A 24,286-nucleotide genomic window follows, 5' to 3' on the forward strand; every position below is an offset into this window, starting at 1 on the left:
CTCCTACTGACTCAGACAGACAATAGAAGGTAGTCTACAGACCTGGCTCCTACTGACTCAGACAGACAATAGAAGGTAGTCTACACACCTGGCTCCTACTGACTCAGACAGACAATAGAAGGTAGTCTACAGACCTGGCTCCTACTGACTCAGACAGACAATAGAAGGTAGTCTACACACCTGGCTCCTACTGACTCAGACAGACAATAGAAGGTAGTCTACACACCTGGCTCCTACTGACTCAGACAGACAATAGAAGGTAGTCTACACACCTGGCTCCTACTGACTCATACAGACAATAGAAGGTAGTCTACACACATGGCTCCTACTGACTCAGACAGGCAGACAATAGAAGGTAGTCTACACACCTGGCTCCTACTGACTCATACAGACAATAGAAGGTAGTCTACACACCTGGCTCCTACTGACTCATACAGACAATAGAAGGTAGTCTACACACCTGGATCCTACCTACTCAGACAGACAATAGAAGGTAGTCTACACACCTGGCTCCTACCGACTCAGACAGACAATAGAAGGTAGTCTACACACCTGGCTCCTACTGACTCAGACAGACAATAGAAGGTAGTCTACACACCTGGCTCCTACTGACTCATACAGACAATAGAAGGTAGTCTACACACCTGGCTCCTACTGACTCAGACAGACAATAGAAGGTAGTCTACACACCTGGCTCCTACTGACTCAGACAGACAATAGAAGGTAGTCTACACACCTGGCTCCTACTGACTCATACAGACAATAGAAGGTAGTCTACACACCTGGATCCTACCTACTCAGACAGACAATAGAAGGTAGTCTACACACCTGGCTCCTACCGACTCAGACAGACAATAGAAGGTAGTCTACACACCTGGCTCCTACTGACTCAGACAGACAATAGAAGGTAGTCTACACACCTGGCTCCTACTGACTCATACAGACAATAGAAGGTAGTCTACACACATGGCTCCTACTGACTCAGACAGGCAGACAATAGAAGGTAGTCTACACACCTGGCTCCTACTGACTCATACAGACAATAGAAGGTAGTCTACACACCTGGCTCCTACTGACTCAGACAGACAATAGAAGGTAGTCTACACACCTGGATCCTACCGACTCAGACAGACAATAGAAGGTAGTCTACACACCTGGCTCATACTGACTCAGACAGACAATAGAAGGTAGTCTACACACCTGGCTCCTACTGACTCAGACAGACAATAGAAGGTAGTCTACACACCTGGCTCCTACTGACTCAGACAGACAATAGAAGGTAGTCTACACACCTGGCTCCTACTGACTCATACAGACAATAGAAGGTAGTCTACACACCTGGATCCTACCTACTCAGACAGACAATAGAAGGTAGTCTACACACCTGGCTCCTACCGACTCAGACAGACAATAGAAGGTAGTCTACACACCTGGCTCCTACTGACTCAGACAGGCAGACAATAGAAGGTAGTCTACACACCTGGCTCCTACTGACTCAGACAGACAATAGAAGGTAGTCTACACACCTGGCTTCTACTGACTTAGACAGACAATAGAAGGTAGTCTACACACCTGGCTCCTACTGACTCAGACAGACAATAGAAGGTAGTCCACACACCTGGCTCCTACTGACTCAGACAGGCAGACAATAGAAGGTAGTCTACACACCTGGCTCCTACCGACTCAGACAGGCAGACAATAGAAGGTAGTCTACACACCTGGCTCCTACTGACTCAGACAGACAATAGAAGGTAGTCTACACACCTGGCTCCTACTGACTCAGACAGCCAACAGAAGGTAGTCTACACACCTGGCTCCTACTGACTCAGACAGACAATAGAAGGTAGTCTACACACCTGGCTCCTACGGACTCAGACAGGCAGACAATAGAAGGTAGTCTACACACCTGGCTCCTACTGACTCAGACAGGCAGACAATAGAAGGTAGTCTACACACCTGACTCCTACTGACTCAGACAGACAATAGAAGGTAGTCTACACACCTGGCTCCTACTGACTCAGACAGCCAACAGAAGAGAGTCTACACACCTGGCTCCTACTGACTCAGACAGACAGACAACAGAAGAGAGTCTACACACCTGGCACGCCGGCATCCATCCACATCTCTATATCAATTCCCTCTCCGTGTTCCTCCAGGGTGGTGGTGTTGATGGGCTTCAGTAGCTTCATCACCTCAGCCATGACAGCCCGGGCCTGGACTGAGCCTGTGAACTGCAGCCCCAGGGGGGTGAAGGTACCCTGGTCAGACTCCATCACTAGGTTAAAGTTAGAGATGTTCACCTGGGGGACAGCAGAATAGGTATAGAATCGTAAATAATCATTGATTGGATTTATATTGTGCTTTTCCAGTGCTGAAAGCGCTTTATATTGTATAACTTCTATAATTTTACTGGACCCCAGGAAGAATAGCTGTTGCCTTGGTAGGAACTAATGGGGATCCATAATAAATACAAATACACTGCTCAAAAAAATAAAAGGGAACACTAAAATAACACATCCTATATCTGAATGAATGAAATAATCTTATTAAATAGTTTTTTTCTTTACATAGTTGAATGTGCTGACAACAAAATCACACAAAAAATATAAATGGAAATCAAATTTATCAACCCAAGGAGGTCTGGATTTGGATTCACACTCAAAATTAAAGTGGAAAACCACACTACAGGCTGATCCAACTTTGATGTAATGTCCTTAAAACAAGTCAAAATGAGGCTAAGCAGTGTGTGTGGCCTCCACGTGCCTGTATGACCACCCTACAACGCCTGGGCATGCTCCTGATAAGGTGGCGGATGGTCTCCTGAGGGATCTCCTCCGAGACCTGGACTAAAGCATCCGCCAACTCCTGGACAGTCTGTGGTGCAACGTGGCATTGGTGGATGGAGCGAGACATGATGTCCCAGATGTGCTCAATTGGATTCAGGTCTGGGGAACGGGCGGGCCAGTCCATAGCATCAATGCCTTCCTCTTGCAGGAACTGCTGACCCACTACAGCCACATGAGGTCAAGCATTGTCTTGCAGTAGGAGGAACACAGGGCCAACAGCACCAGCATAAGGTCTCACAAGGGGTCTGAGGATCTCATCTCGGTACCTAATGACAGTCAGGCTACCTCTGGCAAGCACATGGAGGGCTGTGCGGCCCCCCAAAGAAATGCCACCCCACACCACGACTGACCCACCGCCAAACCGGTCATGCTGGAGGATGTTGCAGGCAGCAGAACGTTCTCCACGGCGTCTCCAGACTCTGTCACGTCTGTCACATGTGCTCAGTGTGAACCTGCTTTCATCTGTGAAGAGCACAGGGCGCCAGTGGCGAATTTGCCAATCTTGGTGTTCTCTGGCAAATGCCAAACGTCCTGCACGGTGTTGAGCTGTAAGCACAACCACCACCTGTCGGGCCCTCATACCACCCTCATTTAGTCTGTTTCTGACCGTTTGAGCAGACACATGCACATTTGTGGCCTGCTGGAGGTCATTTTGCAGGGCTCTGGCAGTGCTCCTCCTGCTCCTCCTTGCACAAAGGCGGAGGTAGCGGTCCAGCTGCTGGGTTGTTGCCCTCCTACGGCCTCCTCCACATCTCCTGATGTACTGGCATGTCTCCTGGTAGCGCCTCCATGCTCTGGACACTACGCTGACAGACACAGCAAACCTTCTTACCACATATCTCGCATTGATGTGCCATCCTGGATGAGCTGCACTACCTGAGCCACTTGTGTGGGTTGTAGACTCCGTCTCATGCTACCACTAGAGTGAAAGCACTGCCAGCATTCAAAAGTGACCAAAACATCAGCCAGGAAGCATAGGAACTGAGAAGTGGTCTGTGGTCCCCACCTGCAGAACCACTCCTTTATTGGGGGTGTCTTGCTAATTGCCTATAATTTCCACCTGTTGTCTATTCCATTTGCAAAACAGCATGTGAAATGTATTGTCAATCAGTGTTGCTTCTTAAGTGGACAGTTTGATTTCACAGAAGTGTGATTGACTTGGAGTTACATTGTGTTGTTTAAGTGTTCCCTTTATTTTTCTGAGCAGTTTATATAGTAAGGTGGGAAACTCCCCTCTTCAACCATAAACGTGTAGCACTGTTGGGTGATGCACGACAACCATTTTGTGCCAGAACGCACACCACACACCCAACACACAGAGAAATACATTTGTACATTCATCTCTCCTGGCTGTTGATATATTTGGCCAGCATTCGAGCTAAAAAGTTTGACCAGGATGTGAGAGAAGTAGGGGGAAAAGACTGGACCATCACCCCTCATTCAGACACTAGCGGACAAATACGCTTCTGCAAGGGAGAGACCATAGAATGTCCCACAAAGTGGAATAGAAACATCAACTCCATGATGGTCAATGCAGATTCCTCTTTGATAAACATGACGGGAACGTTTGCTGCAAACGTCTGAATGCAGGGGCAGCTGGACTGGATCTAAGACAGTGGTATTATTGTAGGGGACAATATACAAACATTTTTGAGAAAGATAATTAGGAAAATAAAATGTTATTGAGTAAATAAATGTATTTATTGGTTTCTTTTCATTTTGATAAGAGATAAAGTGTAATGAATTGAAGGTTATTTGTTGATGTAAGAATCGAAACGTACCAATTTTTAAAGTTTTGTCATAATTTTTGGGGTGGGGTCATGAGAAATTAGAGCGAAAAAAAAGGGTTCCCCAAAAATTCTAGGGAAAAAAATGGGGTCCCTGCTGAAAAAGATTGAATACCACTGAAGTAGTGTAGTGGACATTTAGTGTTGTATACTGAAGCTTTTCGGAGAAATCTGAGGAAATCCATAGTATGCAGTTGGAACCAGTGCAGGCCAGGGAGAAGGTGGGTCTCTGGTCAGAGTCAGGATGTGAACCCTCTGTTCCCCTCTAACCCTTGGCCATTCTGATTCCGTTCACATTAGAATGCACAAAAACCACCACGCTCCCAGAATGCTGGTACTCAGTTACAGTGTGGTCTCGGCTCCATTCTGACTTAAACAATGTGCAGTGCCCTACATCCCAGTGGCTCTCCTACAGTAGATCTGACAACAGTTTACATTTCTGTGTACCGCTCCGAATGAAGCCAGTTTCTACCACATGTTGACTGGCAAAGAACAAGCTGATGTAGATGAAAAGCCATCAGCTATTGATAATAAAACACTATTACCGGTACGCACACAATCTGAAGGAGAATGGGGTCAACGATTCAAAATGTAAGAACGACCACATAATAGTTGTGCTGTTTCAATGGTTTGTATGACATCCTCTACCCAGTGGAGCCCTAAGTGTGTGTGTGTGTGTGTAAGAATCTAAAGCTGAGAGAACAGAAGTCTTAAATCTAGCCAAAAAAGGAGCTTATAGGACATTTCTAGTCAACTCTGACCCTACGAGGTCCGCAGCCTGCTCATTTGCAGGTCTAAATCCGTCCCTGATTAGAGGGTAATCACCCACCTGGAGTCCCAGGTCTAAATCAGTCCCTGATTAGAGGGGAACAATGAAACAAAGCAGTGGAACTGGCTTCCAGGTCCAGAGTTGAGTTTGAGGGCTATAGGATGTACTGTATGACAGGAGGATAATGGTGAGGGTGTACAAGTTAAATGGACAGTAAAAAGCCAACAAGATGCACCATGGTAGAAAGGTACCTTGTGAAGCTGGAAGTACTGTTGCGCTCCAACCCCTCCCTGCTCCTCTGCAGACCACAGCACTGTCCGGAGGGTTCTTCTGGGGCGCAGACCTGGACACACAATCACAATTCATACATGGGCCACAACCATTTCCACAAAGCAGCAATACAGAAAGAGCTTTACAACAAGTGGATTCCCTATTCCTCACCAACCCTTGGGCTGTTTAATATTCCACATATTCAGCAGAACATTCCTATTCACCAGACCCTAGTCAATATTTCCTACATTCACTGCAATGATGAGCCCCATTCACAGAGAGGATTCCAGAGACAACTTATCTGATTTGGGTTTCAGCCTGTGTGTTATTCTAGAAGTGACCCCCCCCCCGAGGCTACTACTTTATGTGGGCTACAAAGGACAGCAGGCCACTCCCTTCCCAGAGGTTCTCTAATATAACTCTGTAGCCTACACCCTCATCTGACATCAGTGCCATGTCTAGGGTTGTGTCCCAAATGGCAACCTATTCTCTATGTAGTGCACTACTGTTGGGCCCTGGTGAACAGTACTGCACTATATAGGGAATAGGGTGCCATTTGGGACGTAGATGAACAAAGCCCAAGGGACCAATTATTGCTCCGTGGCTTCATCTTGACAAAAAGTTTCATTGATGATAGGTCCTCTTCTTTAATAGTGGGCAAAGCTGAGCATTTTCCAGCCAAGTACTTTACTATGCATCCATCCAGCCGCAAGAATGAACAATAAAGCAGCGACTGGTTATTATTGTCCAGACATTAAAATGGCTTCACGTATTCAATGGGAATGACATACTTTCCATTGCAACATTAGTGGGAAAAGGAAAGATTCTCTCAAGTCAACGTTAAGGCTTTCAGTCAGAGAGCACAAAAAGCTCGGTGGTCTACTTTACGTGTCTAATTACACTTCATGTGGAAAAGGTCATACTTTATTAAGTGAACAATGACCAGAAAAACAATGAAGTAAGCCATGCTAATTGCTATATGAGTCAGCAAACAGCAGTTTAAATGCATTTTCAAGTGTACGTCACCAAGAGTGCTGATCTAGGACCAGGTCTCTCCTGTCCATGTTATCCTATTCATAGTGAAGTAAAAGGCTAAACTGATTGATCGTAAATCAGCACTCCTACTCTGAGACGCTTGATACATAAGGCCCCTGATCACAAAACAACTTCAAAAGATGCCAATAGACTCGATACAAAACACAAATCTTATTTTGAGGCTCATGTCAATAAGAGCTTCAGAGATAGTGGATTATGTTCCAGATACATAGTCTAGATCCTAAATGGCACCCTGTTTCCTATACAAATGCCAGGTCTCAATTGTAAATGAAAACTTGTTCTCAACTTGCCTACCTGGTTAAATAAAGGTGAAATAAATAAAAATAGTGGACTGGTTTTGACTAGGGGCCCTGGTCAAACGTAGTTCAGTATAAGTAGGGAACAGTAGGACCTCCCAGGTTCTGGTTCTTACCCAGGTCTTTAAGCAGAGACTCCCAGGTTCTGACCCAGATCTTTAGACAGAGACAGGGACTCCCAGGTTCTGACCTAGTCCTAAGCAGAGACAGGGCCTCCCATGTTCTGGTTCTGACCCAGGTCTTTAAGCAGAGACAGGGACACCCAGTTTCTGGTTCTGACCCAGGTCATTAAGCAGAGACAGGGACTCCCAGGTTCTGACCCAGGTCTTTAAGCAGAGAGGGCCTCCCAGGTTCTTACCCAGGTCTTTAAGCAGATACAGGGACTCCCAGGTTCTTACCCAGGTCTTTAAGCAGAGAAAGGGCCTCCCAGGTTCTTACCCAGGTCTTTAAGTAGATACAGGGCCTCCCAGGTTCTGACCCAGGTCTTTAAGCAGAGAGAGGGCCTCCCAGGTTCTTACCCAGGTCTTTAAGCAGAGAGAGGGCCTCCCAGGTTCTTACCCAGGTCTTTAAGCAGAGAGAGGGCCTCCCAGGTTCTTACCCAGGTCTTTAAGCAGATACAGGGACTCCCAGGTTCTTACCCAGGTCTTTAAGCAGAGAAAGGGCCTCCCAGGTTCTTACCCAGGTCTTTAAGCAGAGAGAGGGCCTCCCAGGTTCTTACCCAGGTCTTTAAGCAGAGAGAGGGCCTCCCAGGTTCTTACCCAGGTCTTTAAGCAGATACAGGGCCTCCCAGGTTCTGACCCAGGTCTTTAAGCAGAGAAAGGGCCTCCCAGGTTCTTACCCAGGTCTTTAAGCAGAGACAGGGCCTCCCGGGTTCTTACCCAGGTCTTTAAGCAGAGACAAGGCCTCCCAGGAGATGAGCGCTCCACCACCATCATCCATGGCCCCCTGGCCCACATCCCAGCTGTCCAGATGACCACTGAGCAGCACCACCTGAAGGGGGGGACAGACAGCATACCTAGGATTAGTGATGGGGGGAATACAAAATCGATAGTTACATATCGGCATATTATTTTTTATGCTATATCGTATCGACAATATTATTTTTGCTCTAGTTGGCAGTACCTGCACCAAAAGCTCATTTTTCCTTTATAGCTTGTTCTCCATCTTCTTTTTAAACTAGGGAGCCAATTTGTTTTCAGATATTTTATTTTCTGATCAAATGTATTTTCTCATGGCTCTCTCTTGTCTCTATGCAGCAGACATACAGTATGGTGAGCAATATATCTGGAACATCGAATCACAACAAAATCACAGTATCGAATCGCATGGATGATCAATACAACCATTCATTATAGTGTAGGTCAGACAGAGGTTTGGTTTCAAAGCAAGAATGGTGAACCGGAAAGTCCAGGTTTCACTCCTGGTTCTCTTGGACAACAATGTCTGTAGCCAATAGCTACCGAGGGGTCAACAACCAGCAGGATCCTACTAATGATAAAACGTCAGGAGGATGCCAAAGGTGTTAAAACAAAACACACCGTAGTACCACCTGAATGAGGGCTAGCAGATCTGGGCTCTGTAATACCTTACATACTGGAGAGCAGTACAGGCATTATAGGCCACAGGTTTGGTTTCAAAGGAAGAATGGTGAACCGGACATTCCAAGCTAAAGAATGAAATATTTCACCTGTGGCTCTCTGGGACTACAATGTAGTGTAGCTGCATAGGGGTCAACAGTCAGCATCCTACTCAGTGTGCATCCCAAATGATACCCTATTCCCTACAGTATCTAGTGCACTCCATTTCCCCAGAGCTTTATGGGATATCAAATCAAATGTTATTGGTCACATACACATTTAGCAGATGTTATTGCGGGTGTAGTGAAATGTAGTCAAATGTCTAAGGAGAACATCAATAGGTGTTCACAACATCAATAGAAAGAAACTAAAAAGTCTGATGAAAAAAATGTATTCACTTCACAATGGTCAGAAGGAAAACTAAGTTTGAGAACAAACTTTTCCAGATGTTGTCAGTAGACATGGGAGTGTGCCATACAGAGAGGGAGGGGGCCGAAGGGGGTGAGGAGCCTTTGTGTAGACGCTGAAAATAAACCAAACTACCCCCCATCACTCAGTGTGTGCCATGTGTTAAAAATATCCCCTTCTTCCATGAAGAGGACTTCAAGTCTTCAACCAGTCTCTTGTCCAAGAGACAATACAGGAGTGTGCAAAGTCATTGGTATGGATTTTGGTGGGAATATACTGTAGACTCACCGATCGTGGCTAAAAATAACCAGACTGACCTCCAATAGGACATGATTCAACAGCTCCCATCGTTACGCCACTAAATAGTTGAATGAGTTAAATACCAATCAAAAGAAACTTGGCCTGACAGTGTGAGTAAACTAGGACTGGCAGAGTGAGTCCCAAACCCCTCGATGATGATGAGTAAACTAGGACTGGCAGAGTGAGTCTCAAACCCCTCAATTATGACGATTAAACTAGAACTGGCAGAGTGAATCTCAAACCCCTCAATTATGATGAGTAAACTAGGACTGGCAGAGTGAGTCCCAAACCCCTCGATGATGATGAGTAAACTAGAACTGGCAGAGTGAGTCCCAAACCCCTCGATGATGATGAGTAAACTAGAACTGGCAGAGTGAGTCTCAAACCCCTCAATTATGATGATTAAACTAGAACTGGCAGAGTGAGTCCCAAACCCCTCAATTATGATGAGTAAACTAGGACTGGCAGAGTGAGTCTCAAACCCCTCAATTATGATGAGTAAATACATTTGAAGTACATTTATTCGTTTTTATCAATACCTCAAAGTTGGCTTGGTTACCATGCCAACAGACGCATGCCGTCAGAAAACCCTTCAGACTAATCATGGAAGCTGATGTATCAGGACCTTCACACACCAAGGTTTAAAGTGTAGGCTAAATCAAAATGGAACACACTTTCTCCTTTGAAAATAGTTTTCATACTCTGACAAATTGAAAAAGAGAAGAGCCTTGAAATCTAAGCTGATGAATTTCCCCAGTGAAATGCCTAAAATATATCTACGATAAGTCAGATAAATCATATCTACCCCATCGTCTTCTCCATTTGTGAGATTTGATGAACTACACACTATTGTTCTCACATCCTGCTGCTACTCTTACTGCTGCTACTACTACTGCCACTACTACCACTACTATACTGCTGCTACTACTACTGCTACTACTATCACTACTCTTACTGCTGCTACTACTACTACTACTGCCAATACTATCACTACTATACTGCTGCTACTACTACTGCCACTACTATCACTACTCTTACTGCTACTACTACTACTGCCAATACTACCACTACTATACTGCTGCTACTACTACTGCCACTACTATCACTACTCTTACTGCTGCTACTACTACTGCCACTACTACTGCTACTACTACTATCACTACTCTTACTGCTGCTACTACTACTGCCACTACTACCACTACTATACTGCTGCTACTACTACTGCTACTACTATCACTACTATACTGATGCTACTACTACTGCCACTACTATCACTACTCTTACTGCTGCTACTACTACTGCCAATACTACCACTACTATACTGCTGCTACTACTACTGCTACTACTATCACTACTCTTACTGCTGCTACTACTACTGCCACTACTACCACTACTATACTGCTGCTACTACTACTGCTACTACTATCACTACTCTTACTGCTGCTACTACTACTGCCACTACTATCACTACTCTTACTGCTGCTACTACTACTGCCACTACTATCACTACTCTTACTGCTGCTACTACTACTGCCACTACTATACTGCTGCTACTACTACTGCCACTACTATACTGCTGCTACTACTACTGCCACTACTATCACTACTCTTACTGCTGCTACTACTACTGCCACTACTATCACTACTCTTACTGCTGCTACTACTACTGCCAATACTATCACTACTATACTGCTGATACTACTACTGCTACCGCTACTACTCTTGCTACTACTACTGCCACTACTATCACTACTATACTGTTGCTACTACTATCACTACTATACTGCTGCTACTACAACTGCTACTATTACTGCTGCTACTACCACTACTACTGCTGCTACTACCACTACTACTACTGCCACTACAACACTGCTACTACACTGCTGCTACTACCACTACTGCTGCCACTACTAATTCTACTATACTGCTGCTACTACTACTGCTACCGCCACTACTCTTACAACACTACTACTACTGCCACTACTACTGCTACTACTACTACCACCACTACTATACTGCTGCTACTAATACCACTACTACAACACTGCTACTACTACTACTACTACTACTACTACCACCACTACTATACTGCTGCTACTAATACCACTACTACTACTACTACTAACACTACTACTACTACTACTACTACTACTACACTGCCACTACAGCCGCTACTACCACTACTATACTGCCGCTACAGCCGCTACTGCCACTACTATACTGCCGCTACAGCCACTACTGCCGCTACAGCCGCTACTATACTTCCGCTACAGCCGCTACTGCCGCTACTACACTGTTGCTACTACCACTACTACCGCTACTATACTGCTGCTACTGCCGCTACTATACTGCTGTACTGCCGCTACTATACCGCTGCTACTGCCGCTACTGCCACTACTATCGCTACTATACTGTTGCTACTGCCGCTACTATACTGCTGCTACTACCACTACTATACTGCTGCTACTGCCACTACTATACTGCTGCTACTATACTGCTGCTACTGCCGCTACTGCCACTACTATCGCTACTATACTGTTGCTACTGCCGCTACTATACTGCTGCTACTACCACTACTATACTGCTGCTACTGCTGCTACTGCCACTACTATCGCTACTATACTGTTGCTACTGCCGCTGCTATACTGCTGCTACTACCACTACTATACTGTTGCTACTGCCGCTGCTATACTGCTGCTACTACAACTACTATACTGTTGCTACTGCCGCTACTGCCACTACTATCGCTACTATACTGTTGCTACTGCCGCTGCTATACTGCTGCTACTACCACTACTATACTGTTGCTACTGCCGCTGCTATACTGCTGCTACTACCACTACTATACTGTTGCTACTGCCGCTACTGCCACTACTATCGCTACTATACTGTTGCTACTGCAGCTACTATACTGCTGCTACTACCACTACTATACTGCTGCTACTGCCACTACTATACTGTTGCTACTGCCGCTACTATCGCTACTATACTGTTGCTACTGCCGCTACTATACTGCTGCTACTACCACTACTATACTGCTGCTACTACTACTGCTACCGCCACTACTCTTACAACACTACTACTACTGCCACTACTACTGCCACTACTACTACCACCACTACTATACTGCTGCTACTAATACCACTACTACAACACTGCTACTACTACTACTACTACTACTACCACCACTACTATACTGCTGCTACTAATACCACTACTACTACCACTACTACTACTACTACTACTACTATACTGCCACTACAGCCGCTACTACCACTACTATACTGCCGCTACAGCCGCTACTGCCACTACTATACTGCCGCTACAGCCACTACTGCCGCTACAGCCGCTACTATACTTCCGCTACAGCCGCTACTGCCGCTACTACACTGTTGCTACTACCACTACTACCGCTACTATACTGCTGCTACTGCCGCTACTATACTGCTGCTACTGCCGCTACTATACCGCTGCTACTGCCGCTACTGCCACTACTATCGCTACTATACTGTTGCTACTGCCGCTACTATACTGCTGCTACTACCACTACTATACTGCTGCTACTACCACTACTATACTGCTGCTACTATACTGCTGCTACTGCCACTACTATACTGCTGCTACTATACTGCTGCTACTGCCACTACTATCGCTACTATACTGTTGCTACTGCCGCTACTATACTGCTGCTACTACCACTACTATACTGCTGCTACTGCCACTACTATCGCTACTATACTGTTGCTACTGCCGCTACTATACTGCTGCTACTACCACTACTATACTGCTGCTACTGCTGCTACTGCCACTACTATCGCTACTATAATGTTGCTACTGCCGCTGCTATACTGCTGCTACTACCACTACTATACTGTTGCTACTGCCGCTGCTATACTGCTGCTACTACAACTACTATACTGTTGCTACTGCCGCTACTGCCACTACTATACTGTTGCTACTGCCGCTGCTATACTGCTGCTACTACCACTACTATACTGTTGCTACTGCCGCTACTGCCACTACTATCGCTACTATACTGTTGCTACTGCCGCTACTATACTGCTGCTACTACCACTACTATACTGCTGCTACTGCCACTACTATACTGTTGCTACTGCCGCTACTGCCACTACTATCGCTACTATACTGTTGCTACTGCCGCTACTATACTGCTGCTACTACCACTACTATACTGCTGCTACTGCCACTACTATACTGCTGCTACTGCCGCTACTGCCACTACTATCGCTACTATACTGTTGCTACTGCCGCTACTATACTGCTACTAATACCACTACTACAACACTGCTACTACTACTACTACTACTACTACTATACTGCCACTACTACCGCTACTACCACGACTATACTGCCACTACTACACTGCTGCTACTACCACTACTATACTGCCGCTACAGCCGCTACTGCCACTACTGCCGCTACTACACTGCTGCTACTACCACTACTATACTGCCACTACTACCGCTACTACCACTACTATACTGCCGCTACAGCCGCTACTACCACTACTATACTGCCGCTACAGCCGCTACTGCCACTACTATACTGCCACTACAGCCACTACTGCCACTACAGCCACTACTATACTGCCGCTACAGCCGCTACTACCACTACTATACTGCCGCTACAGCCGCTACTGCCACTACTGCCGCTACTACACTGTTGCTACTACCACTACTATACTGCCACTACTACCGCTACTATACTGCTGCTACTGCCGCTACTATACTGCTGCTACTATACCGCTGCTACTGCCACTACTATCGCTACTATACTGCTGCTACTACTACTGCCACTACTATCACTACTATTACTGCTGCTACTACTACTGCCAATACTATCACTACTATACTGCTGCTACTACTACTGCCACTACTATCACTACTCTTACTGCTGCTACTACTACTGCCAATACTACCACTACTATACTGCTGCTACTACTATCACTAGTCTTACTGCTGCTACTACTACTGCCACTACTACCACTACTATACTGCTGCTACTACTATCACTAGTCTTACTGCTGCTACTACTACTGCCACTACTACCACTACTACTGCTACTACTCTTACTGCTGCTACTACTACTGCCACTACTATCACTACTATACTGCTGCTACTACTACTGCCACTACTATCACTACTCTTACTGCTGCTACTACTACTGCCACTACTATCACTACTATACTGCTGCTACTACTACTGCCACTACTATCACTACTATACTGCTGCTACTACTACTGCCACTACTATCACTACTCTTACATTTAAGTCATTTAGCATTTAGCATTTTGCTACTACTACTGCCACTACTACCACTACTACTATACTGCTGCTACTACTACTGCTACTACTATCACTACTCTTACTGCTGCTACTACTACTGCCACTACTATCACTACTATACTGCTGCTACTACTACTGCCACTACTATCACTACTCTTACTGCTGCTACTACTATACTGCCACTACTACCACTACTATACTGCTGCTACTACTACTGCCACTACTACTACACTACTATACTGCTGCTACTACTACTGCCACTACTATCACTACTCTTACTGCTGCTACTACTACTGCCACTACTATCACTACTATACTGCTGCTACTACTACTGCCACTACTATCACTACTATACTGCTACTACCGCAACTATACTGCTGCTACTGCCGCTACTGCCACTACTATCGCTACTATACTGTTGCTACTGCCGCTACTATACTGCTGCTACTACCACTACTATACTGCTGCTACTGCCACTACTATACTGCTACTACTGCCGCTACTATACTGCTGCTACTGCCGCTACTATCGCTACTATACTGTTGCTACTGCCGCTACTATACTGCTGCTACTACCACTAATATACTGCTGCTACTGCTGCTACTGCCACTACTATCGCTACTATACTGTTGCTACTGCCGCTACTATACTGCTGCTACTACCGCTACTATACTGCTGCTACTACCACTACTATACTGCTGCTAATGCTGCTACTGCCACTACTATCACTACTATACTGTTGCTACTGCCGCTGCTATACTGCTGCTACTACCACTACTATACTGTTGCTACTGCCGCTACTGCCACTACTATCATTTACATTTACATTTAAGTCATTTAGCAGACGCTCTTATCCAGAGCGACTTACAAATTGGTGAATTCACCTTCTGACATCAGTGGAACAGCCACTTTACAATAGTGCATCTAAATCATTTAAGGGGGGGGGTGAGAAGGATTGCTTTATCCTATCCTAGGTATTCATTGAAGAGGTGGGGTTTCAGGTGTCTCCAGAAGGTGGTGATTGACTCCGCTGTCCTGGCGTCGTGAGGGAGTTTGTTCCACCATTGGGGGGCCAGAGCAGCGAACAGTTTTGACTGGGCTGAGCGGGAACTGTACTTCCTCAGTGGTAGGGAGGCGAGCAGGCCAGAGGTGGATGAACGCAGTGCCCTTGTTTGGGTGTAGGGCCTGATCAGAGCCTGGAGGTACTGCGGTGCCGTTCCCCTCACAGCTCCGTAGGCAAGCACCATGGTCTTGTAGCGGATGCGAGCTTCAACTGGAAGCCAGTGGAGAGAGCGGAGGAGCGGGGTGACGTGAGAGAACTTGGGAAGGTTGAACACCAGACGGGCTGCGGCGTTCTGGATGAGTTGTAGGGGTTTAATGGCACAGGCAGGGAGCCCAGCCAACAGCGAGTTGCAGTAATCCAGAAGGGAGATGACAAGTGCCTGGATTAGGACCTGCGCCGCTTCCTGTGTGAGGCAGGGGCGTACTCTGCGGATGTTGTAGAGCATGAACCTACAGGAACGGGCCACCGCCTTGATGTTAGTTGAGCACGACAGGGTGTTGTCCAGGATCACGCCAAGGTTCTTAGCGCTCTGGGAGGAGGAAACAATGGAGTTGTCAACCGTGATGGCGAGATCATGGAACGGGCAGTCCTTCCCCGGGAGGAAGAGCAGCTCCGTCTTGCCGAGGTTCAGCTTGAGGTGGTGATCCGTCATCCACACTGATATGTCTGCCAGACATGCAGAGATGCGATTTGCCACCTGGTCATCAGAAGGGGGAAAGGAGAAGATTAATTGTGTGTCGTCTGCATAGCAATGATAGGAGAGACCATGTGAGGTTATGACAGAGCCAAGTGACTTGGTGTATAGCGAGAATAGGAGAGGGCCTAGAACAGAGCCCTGGGGGACACCAGTGGTGAGAGCGCGTGGCGAGGAGACAGATTCTCGCCACGCCACCTGGTAGGAGCGACCTGTCAGGTAGGACGCAATCCAAGCGTGGGCCGCGCCGGAGATGCCCAACTCGGAGAGGGTGGAGAGGAGGATCTGATGGTTCACAGTGTCGAAGGCAGCCGATAGGTCTAGAAGGATGAGAGCAGAGGAGAGAGAGTTAGCTTTAGCAGTGCGGAGCGCCTCCGTGATACAGAGAAGAGCAGTCTCAGTTGAATGACTAGTCTTGAAACCTGACTGATTTGGATCAAGAAGGTCATTCTGAGAGAGATAGCGGGAGAGCTGGCCAAGGACGGCACGTTCAAGAGTTTTGGAGAGAAAAGAAAGAAGAAGGCATACTGGTCTGTAGTTGTCGACATCGGAGGGATCGAGTGTAGGTTTTTTCAGAAGGGGTGCAACTCTCGCTCTCTTGAAGACGGAAGGGACGTAGCCAGCGGTCAGGGATGAGTTGATGAGCGAGGTGAGGTAAGGGAGAAGGTCTCCGGAAATGGTCTGGAGAAGAGAGGAGGGGATAGGGTCAAGCGGGCAGGTTGTTGGGCGGCCGGCCGTCACAAGAAGCGAGATTTCATCTGGAGAGAGAGGGGAGAAAGAGGTCAGAGCACAGGGTAGGGCAGTGTGAGCAGAACCAGCGGTGTCGTTTGACTTAGCAAACGAGGATCGGATGTCGTCGACCTTCTTTTCAAAATGGTTGACGAAGTCATCTGCAGAGAGGGAGGAGGGGGAGGGGGAGGAGGATTCAGGAGGGAGGAGAAGGTGGCAAAGAGCTTCCTAGGGTTAGAGGCAGATGCTTGGAATTTAGAGTGGAAGAAAGTGGCTTTAGCAGCAGAGACAGAGGAGGAAAATGTAGAGAGGAGGGAGTGAAAGGATGCCAGGTCCGCAGGGAGGCGAGTTTTCCTCCATTTCCGCTCGGCTGCCCGGAGCACTGTTCTGTGAGCTCGCAATGAGTCGTCGAGCCACGGAGCGGGAGGGGAGGACCGAGCCGGCCTGGAGGATAGGGGACATAGAGAGTCAAAGGATGCAGAAAGGGAAGAGAGGAGGGTTGAGGAGGCAGAATCAGGAGATAGGTTGGAGAAGGTATGAGCAGAGGGAAGAGATGATAGGATGGAAGAGGAGAGAGTAGCGGGGGAGAGAGAGCGAAGGTTGGGACGGCGCGATACCATCCGAGTAGGGGCAGTGTGGGAAGTGTTGGATGAGAGCGAGAGGGAAAAGGATACAAGGTAGTGGTCGGAGACTTGGAGGGGAGTTGCAATGAGGTTAGTGGAAGAACAGCATCTAGTAAAGATGAGGTCGAGCGTATTGCCTGCCTTGTGAGTAGGGGGAAGGTGAGAGGGTGAGGTCAAAAGAGGAGAGGAGTGGAAAGAAGGAGGCAGAGAGGAATGAGTCAAAGGTAGACGTGGGGAGGTTAAAGTCGCCCAGGACTGTGAGAGGTGAGCCGTCCTCAGGAAAGGAGCTTATCAAGGCATCAAGCTCATTGATGAACTCTCCGAGGGAACCTGGAGGGCGATAAATGATAAGGATGTTAAGCTTGAAAGGGCTGGTAACTGTGACAGCATGGAATTCAAAGGAGGCGATAGACAGATGGGTAAGGGGAGAAAGAGAGAATGACCACTTGGGAGAGATGAGGATCCCGGTGCCACCACCCCGCTGACCAGAAGCTCTCGGGGTGTGCGAGAACACGTGGGCGGACGAGAGAGAGCAGTAGGAGTAGCAGTGTTGTCTGTGGTGATCCATGTTTCCGTCAGTGCCAAGAAGTCGAGGGACTGGAGGGAGGCATAGGCTGAGATGAACTCTGCCTTGTTGGCCGCAGATCGGCAGTTCCAGAGGCTACCGGAGACCTGGAACTCCACGTGGGTCGTGCGCGCTGGGACCACCAGATTAGGGTGGCCGCGGCCACGCGGTGTGGAGCGTTTGTATGGTCTGTGCAGAGAGGAGAGAACAGGGATAGATAGACACATAGTTGACAGGCTACAGAAGAGGCTACGCTAATGCAAAGGAGATTGGAATGACAAGTGGACTACACTTATCGAATGTTCAGAACGTTAAGCTTACGTAGCAAGAATCTTATTGACTAAAATGATTGAAATGATACAGTACTGCTGGAGTAGGCTAGCTGGCAGTGGCTACGTTGTTGACACTACACTAATCAAGTCGTTCCGTCGAGTGTAATAGTTTCTACAGTGCTGCTATTCGGGGGCTAGCTACTAGCTACTATCGCTACTATACTGCCGCTACTATACTGCTGCTACTACCACTACTATACTGCTGCTACTGCCACTACTATACTGCTGCTACTGCCGCTACTATACTGCTGCTACTGCCGCTACTGCCACTACTATCGCTACTATACTGTTGCTACTGCCGTTACTATACTGCTACTAATACCACTACTACAACACTGCTACTACTACTACTACTACTACACTGCCACTACTACCGCTACTACCACGACTATACTGCCACTATTACACTGCTGCTCCTACCACTACTATACTGCCACTACTACCGCTACTACCACTACTATACTGCCGCTACTGCCGCTACTACACTGCTGCTACTACCACTACTATACTGCCACTACTACCGCTACTACCACTACTATACTGCCGCTACAGCCGCTACTACCACTACTATACTGCCGCTACAGCCGCTACTGCCACTACTATACTGCCGCTACAGCCACTACAGCCACTACTATACTGCCGCTACAGCCGCTACTACCACTACTATACTGCCGCTACAGCCGCTACTGCCGCTACTACACTGTTGCTACTACCACTACTATACTGCCACTACTACCGCTACTATACTGCTGCTACTGCCGCTACTATACTGCTGCTACTATACCGCTACTATACCGCTGCTACTGCCACTACTATCGCTACTATACTGTTGCTACTGCCGCTACTATACTGCTGCTACTGCCACTACTATACTGCTGCTACTGCCACTACTATACTGCTGCTACTGCTGCTACTGCCACTACTATCGCTACTATACTGTTGCTACTGCCGCTACTATACTTCTGGTACTACCACTACTATACTGTTGCTACTGCCGCTACTGCCACTACTATCGCTACTATACTGTTGCTACTGCCGCTACTATACTGCTGCTACTACCACTACTATACTGTTGCTACTGCCGCTACTGCCACTACTATCGCTACTATACTGTTGCTACTGCCGCTACTATACTGCCGCTACTACCACTACTATACTGCCGCTACTACCACTACTATACTGCCGCTACTACCACCACTATACTGCCGCTACTACCACCACTATACTGCTGCTACTACCACTACTATACTGCTGCTACTACCACTACTATACTGTTGCTACTGCCGCTACTGCCACTACTATCGCTACTATACTGTTGCTACTGCCGCTACTATACTGCTGCTACTACCACTACTATACTGCTGCTACTGCCACTACTATACTGCTGCTACTGCCGCTACTATACTGCTGCTACTGCCGCTACTATACTGCTGCTACTGCCGCTACTGCCACTACTATCGCTACTATACTGTTGCTACTGCCGCTACTATACTGCTGCTACTACCACTACTATACTGCTGCTACTACCACTACTATACTGCTGCTACTGCTGCTACTGACACTACTATCGCTACTATACTGTTGCTACTGCCGCTACTATACTGCTGCTACTACCGCTACTATACTGTTGCTACTGCCGCTACTATACTGCTGCTACTACCACTACTATACTGTTGCTACTGCCGCTACTATCCTGTTGCTACTGCCGCTACTATACTGCCGCTACTACCACTACTATACTGCCGCTACTACCACTACTATACTGCCGCTACTACCACTACTATACTGCCGCTACTACCACTACTATACTGCTGCTACTACCACTACTATACTGCTGCTACTACCACTACTATACTGCTGCTACCACCACTACTATACTGCTGCTACCACCACTACTATACTGCTGCTACCACTACTACTATACTGCTGCTACCACTACTATACTGCTGCTACCACCACTACTATACTGCTGCTACCACTACTACTATACTGCTGCTACCACTACTACACTGCGCCAAACAGCCATCCAGCAGGGGTGGTCCCTAAAACACACCGCGCAGAACTGCAGACATCCAGCAGGGGGGGGTCCCTAAAACACACCGCGCAGAACAGCAGACATCCAGCAGGGGGGGGTCCCTAAAACACACCGCGCCGAACAGCAGACATCCAGCAGGGGTGGTCCCTAAAACACCGCCCCCAACAGCAGACATCCAGCAGGGGTGGTCCCTAAAACACACCGCCCCGAACAGCAGACATCCAGCAGGGGTGGTCCCTAAAACACCGCCCGAACAGCCGACATCCAGCAGGGGTGGTCCCTCAAACACACCGCCCCGAACAGCAGACATCCAGCAGGGGTGGTCCCTAAAACACCGCCCGAACAGCCGACATCCAGCAGGGGTGGTCCCTAAAACACACCGCACCGAACAGCAGACATCCAGCAGGGGTGGTCCCTAAAACACCGACCCGAACAGCAGACATCCAGCAGGGGTGGTCCCTAAAACACCGACCCGAACAGCAGACATCCAGCAGGGGTGGTCCCTAAAACACCGCGCCGAACAGCAGACAGACAGCAGGGGTGGTCCCTAAAACACACCGCACCGAACAGCAGAAGGTTGTCCCTAAAACACACCGCCCCGAACAGCAGACAGACAGCAGCAGGTGGTCCCTAAAACACACCGCACCGAACAGCAGATGAATGACAGATCATCATTCGGTGCGTTGTGTGTGTGGTTCTTTAGGCCTATATTGTGTAGCCAAACTAAAGTGAAAATCTTAAGTGTTTGACAAACTAAAGTCCTCAACTTGATTCCCAGTGTACCTCCCTAGTCCCTATCAGACTCCCATCTTGCCAGACTGAAACAGAGACTAATTTGCTTGACTGGTGGACTTCCCTGGCTGCAAGCACTTTAAAGTGGGGGAGAGATTCAACTTTAGCTAAACAAACTTTCATGCACAAAGGTGTAGCATATGAATCACATTTTAATTGAAGCTTCTCTGGGTATTTTTGGCAGGCAGAGCCCGCCAACAGTTGCAGTCAGAGTAGAGGTGTCTGATGGGGTTATCAGTGTAAATAATGGGATTCACATACACCTTGTTAAATTGTTCTGGCCCTTCACAAGACCTTTCTCTCACAATCTACTTTAGGTATGTTACACTTCATAGATACAGTGCATCTGGAAAGTATTCAGACCCCTTGACTTTTTCCACGTTACATTACAGCCTTATTCTAAAATGGATTAAATTAAAAAATGTCTTCATTAATTTACACACAACACCCCATAATGATAACGCAAAAAAAGTGTTTTTGAAATGTGTGCATCCTGTTTCCATTGATCATCCTTGATATGTTTCCACAACTTGGAGTCCACCTGTGGTAAATTCAATTGATTGGACATTATTTGGAGAAAAAAATAAAAAAATATATTAAAAAAATAAATCACACAAACCTGTCTATATAAGGTTATACAGTTGACAGTTTATGTCAGAGCAAAAACTAAGCTATGAGGTTGAAGGAATTGTCTCTAGAGCTTCAAGACAGAATTGTGTCGGGGCACAGATCTGGGGAAGGGTACCAAAACATTTCTGCAGCATTGATGGTCCCCAAGAACACAGTGGTTTGGAACCACTAGGGCTGGCCACCCGGCCAAAACTGAGCAATAAGGGGGAGAATGGCCTTGGCCAGGGAGGTGACCAAGAACCCAATGGTCCCTCTGACAGAGCTCTAGAGTTCCTCTGTGGAGATGGTTGTCCTTCTGGAACAATCTCTACAGCACTTCACCAATCAGGCCTTTATGGTAGCGTGGTCAGACGGAAGCCACTCCAGTAAAAAGGTACGACAGCCCGCTTGCAGTTTGCCAAAAGGCACCTAAAGGACTCTCAGACCATGAGAAACAAGATGATCTGGTCTGATGAAACCAAGATTGAGAGCTTTGGACTGAATGCCAAGCATCATGTCTGGAAGAAACCTGGCACCGTCCCTACGGTGAAGCATGGTGGTGGCAGCATCATGTCTGGAAGAAACCTGGCACCGTCCCTACTGTGAAGCATGGTGGTGGCAGCATCATGCTGTGGGGATGTTTTTCAGCGGCAGTTTTAGTTTTTTAAAGTTTTTTTTATTAGGATCACCATTTGCTGTTGCAAAAGCAGCAGCTACTCTTCCTGGGGTCCACACAAAACATAATACAGATCATCAATAGACAAGAACAGCTCAAGGACAGAACTACAGGGACTGGGAGACTAGTCAGGATCGAGGGAAAGATTAATGGAGCAAAGTACAGAGAGATCCTTGATGAAAACCTGCTCCAGTGTGCTCAGGACCTCAGACTGAGCCAAAGGTTCACCTTCCAACAGGACAACGACCCTAAGCAAACAGCCAAGACAACGCAGGAATGGCTTCAATGTCCTTGAGTGACCCAGCCAGTGCCCGGACTTGAACCTGATTGAACATCTCTGGAGAGACTTGTCATTATGGGGTATTGTGTGTAGATTGATGAGAGGGAAAAAACTATTTAATCCATTTAAGAATAAGGCTGTAACTTAACAAAATGTGGAACAAGTCAAGGGGTCTGAATACTTTCCGAAGTCACTGTATATAACTGCATCACTGGCACAGTAGAGCGGTACAGAATCATGGGATTAAATAACAGGGACAATCTGTGATTGGTACAACCATTTTTGCATATATAGCCAAAGATATTCTCAGGTCATAAACAGCCACACTGAATAAAGTCAAATCAGACTTTCTGTAACACATTTCTCAATGCTTTGATGAGAACAAACCAGAGGTTCACAAGGAATAAGTGAGTGGGAGTTGAGCCTGTGAAGTACATTATGGGGTCACACTAGTACTTCACTTCCAGTTTAATACTTCAATAGCACTAATGAGAAGAAGGCAGGGGTTTTAATCACTACTATAAGGTCTCTGCCATGGTTCAACATCCAGTACTCCAGATGGTGCATGGTTCAGGTAGTACGATCAGTGAGGGCTATTGGCCTAACTATTCCTAATAGATTCAAATGATTTGGACAGACAGCCCACCTCTTGTTCAGCACAACAACATGGCTTGATCATCTCAGTTGAGCCATAAATGAGGTTCTATTAGTTGCTAGTGTAAAACAGACGTGCAAACCAAGTCATTACAGTGCTTGAGGACTGCTGCTGCAACCAAAACATCAGTCTATTTAAAGTTGAACACAGCTTGGTTAAAGAGGCACAATGGAAATGTAGTTGCCAGTTGCAAACGCTATGCTTTTAGTCATGATGTTGACAGGAGTGCCCCTTTGTCCAATAAGATAAAAGGAAAAAGTTCCATAGAGGCCTCTTTAATGTTGGTAACTCTAGAGAACGATTGCTTTCTAATATTGTTTGCAACTATACTGGTCTATTGACAAGACGTTGGCGTGTCATGTGACTGGAAGGGTACATAAATACTCCCCCAGACAGAGACACAGGCTCACTTATGATAAGCCCTGTCATTTCCTGGAACAGAGCAGGAGTTTTGCCAATTATAAACTAGCAGTATGTATTGTACACCACATGGAACTACAGCACTGTACAACATTCCACGCTTCCAAAAATCAATAAATCACATCCTGCCCTTTTGGCCAAATCAAATACATGTGTATTTGTGACATGCTCCGGATACAACATGTGTAGATCCGCCAT

General features: G+C 46.9%; 1 protein-coding gene across 1 annotated transcript in view; it reads right to left on the bottom strand.

Moving 5' to 3' along the window:
- The window catches only part of LOC135520964 (carboxypeptidase Q-like), a 67,408-nt gene that overhangs the window by 24,216 nt on the left and 18,906 nt on the right, over positions 1-24,286 (bottom strand). Inside the window, exons 5-7 of the mRNA XM_064946848.1 lie at positions 7,903-8,014; positions 5,654-5,745; positions 2,099-2,300 (exon numbers count right to left, since the gene is read on the bottom strand). Coding sequence (XP_064802920.1) covers positions 2,099-2,300; positions 5,654-5,745; positions 7,903-8,014 — 406 coding nt within the window. The remainder of the gene's footprint in view (positions 1-2,098; positions 2,301-5,653; positions 5,746-7,902; positions 8,015-24,286) is intronic.

Source organism: Oncorhynchus masou, chromosome 29 (assembly GCF_036934945.1).
Source record: "Oncorhynchus masou masou isolate Uvic2021 chromosome 29, UVic_Omas_1.1, whole genome shotgun sequence".
In the NCBI taxonomy this organism is placed as follows: Eukaryota; Metazoa; Chordata; class Actinopteri; order Salmoniformes; family Salmonidae; genus Oncorhynchus; species Oncorhynchus masou.